The sequence below is a fragment of the Aegilops tauschii genome, chromosome 5, assembly GCF_002575655.3.
Source record: "Aegilops tauschii subsp. strangulata cultivar AL8/78 chromosome 5, Aet v6.0, whole genome shotgun sequence".
NCBI classification, from domain to species: Eukaryota; Viridiplantae; Streptophyta; class Magnoliopsida; order Poales; family Poaceae; genus Aegilops; species Aegilops tauschii.
Genome location: NC_053039.3, coordinates 411,736,378 through 411,748,610, shown reverse-complemented (window position 1 = coordinate 411,748,610; position 12,233 = coordinate 411,736,378). Strand labels below are relative to the sequence as shown.

At 43.7% G+C, this 12,233-nt stretch overlaps 1 protein-coding gene and 1 non-coding gene across 3 annotated transcripts; one reads left to right on the top strand and one right to left on the bottom strand.

Moving 5' to 3' along the window:
- Positions 1-2,891: 2,891 nt before the first annotated feature.
- Positions 2,892-11,452, bottom strand: LOC109762062 (probable NOT transcription complex subunit VIP2). 2 transcript variants are annotated; one of them, XM_020320878.4, is made up of 16 exons: positions 11,147-11,452; positions 10,246-10,348; positions 10,020-10,125; positions 9,759-9,922; positions 9,206-9,566; positions 8,292-8,498; positions 8,116-8,217; positions 6,203-6,288; positions 6,049-6,126; positions 5,458-5,889; positions 5,266-5,318; positions 5,140-5,181; positions 4,371-4,515; positions 4,227-4,293; positions 4,023-4,108; positions 2,892-3,207 (listed from the first exon to the last, which is right to left on the bottom strand). In XM_020320878.4, the coding sequence occupies exons 2-15, from the start codon at positions 10,261-10,263 to the stop codon at positions 4,092-4,094; spliced, it is 1,878 nt and encodes a 625-aa protein (XP_020176467.1). In that variant the 5' UTR covers positions 10,264-10,348; positions 11,147-11,452; the 3' UTR covers positions 2,892-3,207; positions 4,023-4,091. The 2 variants fall into 2 exon arrangements, with proteins under 2 accessions (XP_020176467.1, XP_020176468.1); XM_020320879.4 differs by having other exon boundaries at positions 4,208-4,293; positions 11,147-11,443.
- LOC120965753 (small nucleolar RNA snoR35) lies at positions 10,020-10,097 on the top strand. The gene has a single exon (XR_005758777.1). It is a non-coding gene; the product is annotated as a small nucleolar RNA snoR35 (small nucleolar RNA).
- Positions 11,453-12,233: the final 781 nt, after the last annotated feature.

Sequence of the window (12,233 nt, the reverse complement as noted above, 5' to 3'; positions counted from 1 at the left end):
CACATATGTGGGAGAGTAAAGCATGGTATGAGGAAATATTACCGACCAAAAGCACACTACTGTCCCATAAACATCTACCTTCTGACGGGATCGTCTTAGAGCAACTTTAGCAGATGCGTCATATGTGTCTGATCGCCATAATAACTGCTAGTATGGCGATCGGCACACAAAAAGTTCCCTCCTCCATGATAGAAAATAGTTTATTTCAACAGGTTCAGAACATCAGCAGTGATCAGCATTTGCTGCTGCAGAGGCTTTTGTATCCCCACCCCCGCGTCGCCTCTCTCTGGCGACACGGGGGGAACCCCGCCGGCGCCGCCACCTTCCCTCGTCCCTCCACCCCCTCACCTCGCCGCCGCCTGAGGAGACCGCTGGCGAAGCCCGGTCTGGTTCCAGGGAGGGTGGCGGCGGGGCATCTCTCTGCGAGGCGCGAGGGCGCATCTGGCGCATGGGCGCGGCGGGCTAGGTCGGGCGCGCGGGCGCGGCTCCGGCTGTCCATGGGCGGCGGTGCGCGTGCGCTTGGGCGCGGCTTCGAGCTGTGGGGTGCTGAGGCGGCAGCCTCGGCCCGGGCTATCGGCGCGGCCTGGGAGTGGACTGCGTGCGCGGCAGCGCGCGGCGGTGGCTGCGTGCGTTGGTCGCGGCGGCGCTCGGTGCTGGATGCGCGCGTGGCGCGTGGATCGACGGCTGGGTGTGGTGGCGGCTCGCGCAGGCTGGGTGCGGCCACCCGCAGGGCGTGGCGGGCGGCTTCTCTGGAGCACGTGGTGTGCTGCGGGTGCCCCTGCTCCTCCTCTGTTCTGCTGCTTCGGGAGAGTGGCTTCGATCTGGATCGGCGTGTCTCAGATCTTCTTGCTTCCTCTCGTGATGTGGCATGGGTGCTGCGGTGGTGGTGGTCGCGGTGGTGCTGCGGTGGTGGGTGGCGGCTACGGCTGGGGAGGTGGTGCGTGGCTGGTCGCGGTGGATCGAGGGATCCTGCGGCTGGAGTGAGGTTGCTCTCAGCAGGGGTGGTGGTTGGTGGGTGATGGTCGGTGGCGGCTGGTGGTCGGCGCAACTCCGGGAGAAATCCTTGCTCCGGTCTTCATCGGAGCTGGCGACGGCGGCGCCCGTAGGTGTCGTGGTCTTTCTTGGAAGCGTCGTCGTGGAGGTGCTCCTGCTACTCCCCATGGCTTTGGCTCCGGAGGGAAACCTCAGATCCGCTGGATCGGGCGATGGAGGCGTCTTCGCGTCTTTCTCCTCTTTGGGCGCATCGTCTCGAAACAGGCTACGACTGTGAGACTAGTGGATGACGGCATCTACGCCGTCGAGGGCGGCATCTTCGCCGCGTGGTTTGCTGAGGCGGGGCGCTGATTTCTGTTTGGCAACGATGATGGCGTCGATCGAAGCTTGGGCCGCGGCGTGGTCTTCGGTAGTCGGTTCTTCCTGGCGTGTCCGAGGTGCTCTTCCGTGGTTGCTGGTTGCTTTGAAGTCGGAGCTGCGTTGGAGCGAGTCCAGGTGGTGATGATGACATGCATTCGGTGGTCGTTTACGGGGGCACGGTCGGCGCAAGACCTACATATTTCCCTTGCGTTGCTCATCGTCAAAGTCGGAGCTGTCAGTTGCTTGCGCGTGTGGCCATCTATTGGCATGTGCCGTCGTGGCTTTTGTTCCATGTCGGTGGTCAGGTTGGCCGGTGGTGCCCATGTCATGTGGGCAGTGTTGTATCGGTTTTAGCCCGGTTTTCCGTCAATTAACTGGACAATTCTCTTCTTCTTAATCAATGAAAATGGCAAGTCTTTTGCCTCGTTTCAAAAAATCAGCATTTGCTGCAGCTAAGGTTTTTCGTCACATTTTTAGATGTATTGTTTTATTCACAAAAAACATCTATCAGTTGTTGTAGCTCTTCCTACAACCATGGAGCAAATCATGAAAGACGACAGATATGCTCGACTGAATCCAATAAAGACTTGAGAGTTCAAACTTACTTGTTTGCAACATTTAAGAATTCAACGTGTCAGCATAAGATGAGACTATGCAAACCTTCAGTTGTGTATTTCTTGCAACATTTAAGAAGTCAGTTTAGATTCCTGTGTATTAAATTTATCAAGAGGTGTATCATCATTGTGTGCTTGTACTGATTTAAGAAGTTCCCCGTTGTTGTGGTGGTGGTGGTTTTTTAACATGACACAGATGAAGAATCATCATCCACTTGCATCCCCGTTAGGATCAGGGAACGTTCACCGTTCAGAGAGGCAGGGAGTTGGGGACGGTGCAGCCCCCATGGCAAGGTTGTCTTGAGGAGGCAGGCATGCACGGCAGTGGGGGGATGGGACGCGCAGCGGAGGACGGGCGTGGGTGGGAGGTGAGCTGCGTTGCAGATGACGTGGTTCCCTGGGGGTGGATGAGCAACGGAGGTGCGCACCGGCGAGGTCTGGGTGGACGGCGGGGAGGTTGTGGCGGAGCGCCGCTGTTGCTGCTGTTCCTATTGCCATTCCAACGGACAGAGTATATGCGTCGCAAGAGACAGACACATCACGGAGTGTTTCCTATGTAAAGTTCCAGCCACCGTGGGATCTCAATCCCATGCCTCCCATTTATCTTCAACCTCCAGCCACCTGCCCTTCTTCCCAGCCCCACAACCGGCATCACCCTCAGCCGACCACCACCGCCGCCATCCCCTAACCTGCCACGCCCCATCCTGCGACTTTTTTGTGAAATAGGAAATCACAAGCGCCTGCGGTACAGCAAATGCGCTAGATCAAGCCCCATCAACCTGCTGACTAAACGTAGCAACATGCTCACCTTTTTCGAAAATACCTTTGAGCAGAATTACGGCTGAGCAAGATGGCAGCGCCGATAAAATGCAAGCAGAATTTCTACAGCCAACGAGTAACAAATTCTACCACTGTCGGAGAAGATTAACCAATTTGTTTGTTTTGTTCCGTTGAATTAATTTAAGGAAGCAACCCTCCATGATCCATCTATCCAAAGGCAAGAGAGAATATGCATGCAGAGTTGCACACAGGCAGACTGACTGGCTACTCCTAAACTGTTTGTCAAGGAGCATTACAGACAGACTCCCCATACGATGTACCAAGAAGCTAGGTAAAAAGTTTAACGACGGTACCATCCTTTTCCTGACTATATAATTACAAAGACAGTTTCTCCTCCTTCAGCAGCCTCCTCCTCTCCGCATATCGACATGACATGGTACTCTCTGATTCACTATATAGCCTGCGTCAACCCAGTCAATCAGTCGAATTGCATCCCAAGCTCGAAACGACAACAATTTTGTCTCAATACAACAAGTCAACTCATTCAATCATTATAGGCAGACCAGTGATTACATCACTCAAAACATAAGTGGAAATAAATGGTTTTGCCAAGTTAACATGGCATGTTTGAAAGAAACAGCATGCTGATGAAATGAGCCACGGGTATCAGGGATTGTCAAATACATAAATGCAGCGGGGATCCTCGAGGTTTCCCACTTTTCAGCAATGAGTTTAATGGAAACTACAACGTTAACATACTATCTTTCCAACCAAGAACCGGAAGTGCTTGGTTGGCTGGAAGCACTAATCAAGCACTCGTCCACCTGCATTCGAGACCCCGCCTAGGCAGGTGCTCACTTCTTTTAAAAATAAATAAATAAATGCCCTGGTGATAATGTCCATGGGTCAAGTTTTTTGTGTTCAAGAAAAAAAATATTTCCTAAAATGGCCACATATCTTCGCACATAGTAGCAAGTTTAATGGAAACTACAATGTTAACATATTATTTTTCCTACTGAGAACCGAGCACAGCAGTTACTCGGTGGGCTAGCAGCATGTGTGTGTGTCACATGCTCACCCACACGCGTTCAAGGACCCCCCCCCTCCGCAGGTGTTCGCTTCTTTTGTTAAATTAAATAAAAATATTTTCTTTCCTAAAATGGCCACACAGAACATTTATTCCTTCCCAATAGTTGCCAATAAGTAAATAAATAAACTAAAGCATTGTTCAACCAACGACAATATAAGTGTTTCACTGCAGAAGACAGTACCTACCTTGACAAATTAGGGCAATGTCGCTTCACTATGTTTATAAATAAGGCTCTCCATTCATGTACAAGAAAGCTAGAGTCCGGAGGTAACTGAAAAACAAAATTATATTACATTGCATACAACAGTGAGATGATTGCTCGATACACAGAAACAAAAACCAAAAATATTTGTAGTCAGGAAAAACATACCAAGCAAAATTTCACCTACCAATTTGGGACGCAGAAGGGAGACTTGGCCTTTTCTCTACTAGCTCATAATGGAGAACAAAGTTATCCTGCAGCAACACACATGCTCCACTATCATATGCAATAAGTGTGCAAGAGATGCTTGATATTCACCCAATGTAAGTACCTTATGCACTGTTTCCCAATTGGGTTGATGAAAGAAGGCATAAGACCCCTGTTCATATGAAGGAGTTTTGATGAGAGGCTCCATGTTAGGAATTCTTGTGAGCCATTGCCGCACTTCTTTATGGTAAAACCATCCACGATTATACCTGACGAAAACAATACACATGCATTACATATCTAAGAATTAGTATATACCAAAAAATAAACTGGCTAAAGCTCTGCTCAGTTGTGATGTGCGCACTAGGTCATGAGCAAGGGTTAAGACAAGATATTATTGCTAAAAATGGATAGCTTACAAGTCAGTTTGAACAATGCTCAGCAATGCTAACATAACTTGTGCAACTTAGCAAAAAAACATCGAAAATAAATAATAGAAAATATTGATATTTGATAGAGAAAACAAAGAAAATGGAAATGGAAACATTCACGCAGCTTCAGATGCTAAGCGGATCATGAATACATTCAAATGTTGCCGACTTAGTATTCATCCAGGAAGATGAATAAATCCACAAGGTTACTTAATTTCTTGTGATAGATCCATGACAGTCAATGGGCCTGGTCCACTATCTGACAGGTTACAGGTTAATATTTCTCTAGTGTTATGCGTTTGATCAGGACATAGCAGTATGTTCCCTTATCAAATGATACCGCAATAAGATCACATTTCTTGGTAAAAGATTCAGAACATGAACAAGCCGCATGCATGACGATTCAATTATTACATCTAATAAGATATTTAAATGAGATAACCAGTGAAACCATGCACTCACAGTTCATTGGCAGCACATATTTGAGCTTCATCCTTCGGCATGCTGAAAACCAAAGACAAAAGATCATAACCTTAAAATTTACCGAAACTAATGGCCGAACCTAATACATTCAAGTAGTGAAAGTACCTGTAGAATATGTAAAACAGTATGAGTGTCTGAAATTTCTGAAAATGCATAGGCTGCACCAAGACAGAACTTGTTACAAAATATTTATCATAAAATGAACCGGCTGCATCAAAGAAAGATTCTGGGACTTTCTTGAATATGGGTTTAAAACATCTCATTACACAGAAATAGCCTACAGATATTGGCAGCTACCTGTAGTGCTGGGGGTTGCTCGGCCACATAACAAGCTGGAGTAGGATATTCAGGATCTCCTTTTGCTGGCTCATTTGAAAATGGAGAGCCAAATGTCTTGTACAGATTGTCTGGTGAGTTCAAATTCAAACCCAACGTTGTCAAATCTATTCCCAGAGCAAGAGATGACAAATCAGGATCATTCATCCTTATAACCCCCAGCAATCCTAACAAGCCGTATGGATCAGGTGGTGTTCGGCCTCCCAGAATGGGCTTTAGACCATGATCCCCATATGACTGTGTGGCTGAAGACATCTGCTGCAACCCGAAAGGACTCTGAGCCTGCGGCTGCTGGTATTGCTGGAGCAGTTGCTCATATGATCCCAAACTAGAAGTTTGACTCAGAGAGTTTAGTGGTCTTAGTCCAATATTTTGGGGTCCGGCACTCTGAATCTGACATAACATAATGAAGATTATTCTATGTGTTAATGGGTAAGTATGAGCAGTAAATCTGAATATGACGTGCCAAAACAGAAACATATCAGAACCATGACAATGCAACAGATGTTAAATGTGTGATGATTATTTCAAGGGATTTCCAATATAACTTACTGAATTAGCACCCTGCTGATGTTGCTGACGATTTGGTTGGTAGCTACTTCCTAAATTGAACCCAACGGACCTTGCCATCTGTGTAAGTGTTCATAACGTGTCAAAATAAATGCTCGGAGAAACAAAAATTCAAAATTCAGAGACATGAACCCACAGGATATTGTTGTGCTTGCATTACAGGTACATTCTCGTGAATTTGTTCCTTGTGATGTAACTCCATGCCATAATCTGAACTGCTACCTGATAATTCAAAATGTCAATATTCTGTATAACTTGGCGGAATGGGGAAAAAGGAAGGTAGTGCAATGATCAGCCAAAAGATCTACTTCAGGAAAGAATTAAAAAGCCTCAAGAATGAAGAAACACTACCAAGGTCTTATTTTGTTTCGTGCATGTTTGTGGAGCATTAAAGCATAAGCATGTTGCACGTGGAAAGAATAGGTCAAAAAATCAGAAGATTTAAACCATGCAAAACATGTGGCACCATTAAAGGAGAATAGCACAAAAGTTGACCAAACAAATGACAAATTACATTTTATGGGAAGATGGTTCGTCAGCCTAAACTGTAACAATAGTAGTAAGATATTAAAAAACATTATAGTTACATTTGGGCCTAAAGGCATAAGTGCAACTATTTGTATTCATCCGTACAGCTGTCTTGATGCCCCGAAGCGGGCACAAGAAAACAAACAGTTTGAGATGCTTACCAAAGTTGAGGAGTAAATGTATGTGCGCAGATGGCCAAATTGGTAACTTCGGCAGCAATCTCTATTAAATGCTGCAGCTAATTTTCAGGACGTTCTTTTGATCCATATTGGTCCACACGGTGGGTCATGAATCTCATAGTTAACTTACTGCCATGGTAAGCTTAAATGAATTATAACCATGGTAAGCACCGGAATTAAATTGGCTTAACCACCTCCCAATGTTGCTATGCCTCAAATCATACCTAATATTTAGCTCACGTTTTATATGAAGAGTAGGACCCATGGAAAACACGATGGGTTAGGATGCCCTTCCATCTATGACCGTAAGTCATGGTATGAGAAGCTTACAATAAATTCTCTATATGAGTTCTCGCAGGAAAGACAAATTCATTATCTTCCCCTAAAGTAACTAATTCAAGAGCTCTATACCCATCTTGTGTATTACATTGCCCTACATGTCACGAATAAATACACACTTCCATTTCTTGCCAAAAATTAGGGCTACTTGTTACTTGTAGGCATCCGAATTGCAGCGCACGTAAGCATGTTGCAGTGAGACCTTTTTATCTAAATGTCGTTTGGCGCATTTTTTCTAGGTTGCCACCATATATTTTAATGATGATTCATGGTAATTTCAGTTCGAGCATCACATAATAATAATAAATATATTATTATTGCCAATAGATGGTGCATATATGCATCCTCGATTTGGCATATGTATATCTTATAAAGCACTACTACCTCTGCACCAAAATATAAGACATTTTGTAGGCTAAAACATCTTATATTTTGATACGAAGGGAGTACCAAATTAGTATTTATGAGATATTTTTCTAAATTCCCGCGAGGCCACGTCAGCTGCATGGTCTTGCCCCACTGGCCCTCTCATGAAATTGCTGCATCTTCGCCTTCCCACCTATATGATTGTATTCACAAAAATGGTGTGCTATAAATTCCGCTTCGACGAGCGCGACACCTTTTAGTTAGGTCAGTGAAAGGTGGCAAGAGAAGTAGAGAACACAAAAATACCCGTCAATATATAGAACAGTAGTAAGCATTCCTTGACTTGAGGAGAAGATCACCGCATTCCTACTACACGACTGAAAAAACAATAGGCTTTCTAACAGATAGAAGATTTTATGACAGGGTAATTTTGTTGGTAACTAAGCTGTTCAAATACTGAGGTTCAATCAGTACAGAGTAGCGGGGCTGTATAATAACTGGCATGCAGCCAATATTAGAACTTCAAGATCACAAAGTAACACAATTAAATAATCATGCACCACTGCACCGAAAGTATAATGAGAACAATCTCACTGAATCAACAGACAGGTTCTAGAATTAATTCAACTGTAACAACCTTTAAATCCTGGCAAAGCCGGGAAATCTTCATTCTGAATACTGAACTCGTGGTTTTGTTGAACAATGGAGTTAACACCAACTCCTTGCTTCCGTAGTGATCCTGCAATTTAGAGAGATTGGCCAAGAATCATCCAAAAATAGGGAGAAATATTTATGATTTTCCAGCAATGTTACCATATTGTCCCTGTGGACCACCAGCTGAATTAGGTCGACCAGTCAATTGGGGGAAATCATTGATGTCGAATGGAGTGCTGTCACTGGCGTCATGTAGCATCCCCATAGAACCTAGAGAATTGTTTCCTGGTTGCATTTGGTTCTGGGATACTGAACCTCCAGACGTTGGGTATGAACTTCCAATCATATTGATCAGTTGTGATGATCCTGGTGTTCGAGATAAATAAACAATAAACAATAAACTGAATGAGAACATGCAGTTCAACAGAAGAAAATAACACACTGTATGCTTCTTTATCATTCACCCTCATGAGACTATCACGATTGTATAAAATATAAACAAGCTTTTATCATAACCCAGCTACTTTCATAAATTAAATTGGTAATATCACAAAATAGAACAACATTAAGAAATAGGTACAGTAACAATCACTAAAAAAGCAAGAACAGACATATTCGAACAACCAACATATGCCTGCAAAAGAAAGAATATCGATGACAGGAATTCCAACAACGTTGGACTTCACTATTTAAGGTCTTAAATTCTAAAAGTTGGCTCCTAAATAGTGTCACACTTTCAAAAAAGAATTCTGCAATACACTATAGCATCACATGGTTCATAATTTATGAAGCATGAACACCAAGGCTACCTACTGTGTTTTCCAACAAAAATAAAGGTCCAACGAAACCTATATCATATGCTGACCACTTATTTCATATGCCCAACCTTTTTTTGGTAGGAAAGTCAAGGGGTGAGGACACAGCTCAAAGCAAAGGATATGGTAAGTAAACTCTGAACAGAGTATTAACATAGCAAAGGTTAAACATGCTTAAAAATATTATTTCGAGCTAAAACATGAAGCTTAGCGTAAATCTATGAAGTAAAAAAATCAACTGATGGTTAAATAAACTACCTTGCAGAATAAGGTCATTCATCATCCTGTTGGATCCTTGCACATTTAGTCTTCCACTTCCAGCATTGTTACTAAAATCGACGCGCGATGAGATACTCGGCACCGACAATCCACCAGAGCTTATATTTCTTCCAATGTTACTTCCGCCCACGATGTTTCCTGCGGAGCTTGTAATACGTGAACCCAAGTTTCCTAAAGCTGGAGATACTGACATGCCAGGAACAGAATTTCGATTCCCACTGGTCCCCAAATTTGAGTATAAACCTTGAATGGTACCACCCATATTCATGCCACTACTAAATGCTTGACCTCCACCAACATTCATTCCTCTACCACTGACACCTGAATGTGCATGAGGAATCTGCAAAAGAAACAATATAATACCAAAACAGTAAAAATCATCATCCTCCACATGAAACCACGGAAAGAATATGTTATATTTAACCCAACAAAATTGTTCCTTAGATTGCAAACCCATTAACATGCATGTTCGTGCTGTTCAAAGTATAAAAATAAAGATATTGCAAACCTACATAAAGGTGGGCATTCAAACCTGAGACATGGCAACTGGAAGGTTGTTTGAAGCAAATCTCCCAGAAATGCTCCCTCCATGTTGTTGAACCCCGGAGGACGGAAGGCCGCTCATCGCAGCATTCCTTTGTGCCAGTGATCCAGGCATATTTGGAAGACTGAAATTTCCATGAATGTTGCGCAGACCTGAAAAATGCAGAAAATGATAAGAGATAAAAAGGTGTAGACAATGGATGTTGCACTATGTCAATGGGCTAGCCTAGCTAGTGTACCATATGCTCACCAGAGTGATGGAAACCTTGAACTGATCCAGATTGACCAGAAAAGGATGTTGCAAATGGTCGTGCAGTTGAGTCTGGAAGATTCGATGCAGAACTGTTAATATTTGACTGCCAAGGGAGAAAGCATCAAGTTATCAAGACAAATAATAACAAAACATAGTAAACTGTTAAGATTGGCAGTAAACATAGTAAATGCATGGTAGTGCAGTTACAAGGATAAGCAAGTACATTCAGCAAGCCAGACATTGATGACAAGAGAAAAGCGAGTCAGCACTCAGGATCAAATGAAGATTGTCCACCAAAAATGCCTGAACCGGTGATTCCTGCCAATCTGAAACAGGAATGGGCACATCCGTTAGTAGCTTGTAAATTAAAGGACAAATTGCGCCTAATATTTAACTTGGTATAAAGTTGACATCTGAGCCATCCTTCCAACATAGGCCAAGGATCAAGTCAGAACAGTACAGAAATGTGCAGATTTCAGCAGTGAGGAAATGCAGCCATCCTAGGGGCCAGACATGGCATGTACATCTCTAAACTTGTGCCGATAATGCTCGAGTGCGAAACTAAAAGAAGGCTTAATTTCCAACCAACTGACTGTTTTTTTTAACACACCAACTGACTGTTGAGCAGCAAACGGAAGCAAACACTTGAATAAATACCAAGTAATTCAGTATTCAAAATTACTTTAGCATCATATGATTGTTTAAGAAAAAACAGAATGATGCAGAGAAACAAAAAAAAACATGGTTAGTGGAGCCACAAACCACATGACTGAGCGGTTAAGCTGATCACGGCAAACACGATGCCGATACACTATGCTCCACAGCGTACAGTCTGTCGTTTCATGGCTCTTTTAACCACGCAGCATATTTTCTTGCGTGCTGTTTTCAGGGTTTTAGAACAAAGAAAGAAAAACATCCAGGCGACAGTACCAGATCATGGATGCAGTAACAAAATGAAAAAGAAAAACAGGGCAATTTTGCCCTAGCCATGTACAGGATCGTTCCTGGAACAGTCCACGGGGGAGGGCCTATGCTCCCACCAACGGAATTCGGCAAATACGACGGACCGCGGACACATATGCAGGCATGATCTATGGTGATCCGCGGGGCGAGTAGTTGCATACCTACAAAATTCCGAGCACGCTCTAGTCCATTTCACCACTCGGGCAGTGCCAGATCGAAAAATTGTAGAGCGGGGTGAGGAGGGACGGGCGAAGAGGCGAGGAGCGCGCGGCGGGGAGCGACGGGGCAGCAATGGGGAGCGGAGAGGGTGGCGGGGCAGGGGCGGGCGGTGGGGCGGGAGGAGGCCGGAGGCGCGGCGGACGGCGGCGCTCGAGTCGCTTGCTGTGAGGGTGGGGGTGTGGGCTGTGGGGGGGAAGAGACGGATCTTTTTTTTTTTTTTGAGAACTAGAGACAGATCTAGGAAATGTGTTTTTTTTTTTGAGAGAGAGAGAGAGAGAGAAATCTAGGAAATGTGTGAATAGTAGAAACTGCCAAACCGGTAACGGTCGCGCGTACTGGGCCTCGATGTCGCATGAGCCTAGCGTGAAGCAGCCCGTCTAGCCCAGCATCATTGTGGGCGGACATTTCCGTAGACGGCCCTTATCTCAGGGACGGGCGACCCCTTTTTTTCGTTTTCGTTTTCTTCTCCTTTTTTTGGCTTCATTAGAAGATGAATTCATGAAGATTTTTTCTTTTTCTTTTTTCTCATTTTCGTGTTACCTTTCCTTTTTAGTTACTTTTTATTTTCCTTTTTTTACTTCTCCTTTTTTTCTTTCCCTGTTTCCTATTTTACTTTTATTTTCATTTTGCGAACATTTTTCAAATTCATGAAAATCTTCAGGATTTCAAACAAAAAACAAAATTCAAACATCTTCATGAATTCAAAAAATGGTATTGAATTCAGAAAATGTCTGTGAGTTTGGAAAAAAAATCTTGGGTTTTAAAAATGTTCATGAATTCAAAAATATTCCCGTGTTTGATAAAATGTTCGCAAATTCCAAACGGATTTCAAAAAAATCTTGAAACTCAAAAAAAAAATTGTGATTCTGGAAAGTGTTCATGATTTCAAAGTACGTTCATGACTTGTAAAAATGTTCATGATTTCAAAAAAGTTCACTAATTAGTATAAAAGTTAACTATTTCAAGAAATGTCGTAAATTTGTAAAAAAAATGTTCGTGTTGTTGAGAAAAGTTCATGATTTCAAAAAA

Coding starts and splice junctions, on each gene's coding strand:
- LOC109762062 (XM_020320878.4), bottom strand. Junction 9,923..10,019: donor TCAAGGTTTCCATCACTCTG/GTGAGCATATGG, acceptor TGCATTTTTCAG/GTCTGCGCAACATTCATGGA. Junction 4,516..5,139: donor ATATGTGCTGCCAATGAACT/GTGAGTGCATGG, acceptor TGTTTTCGTCAG/GTATAATCGTGGATGGTTTT.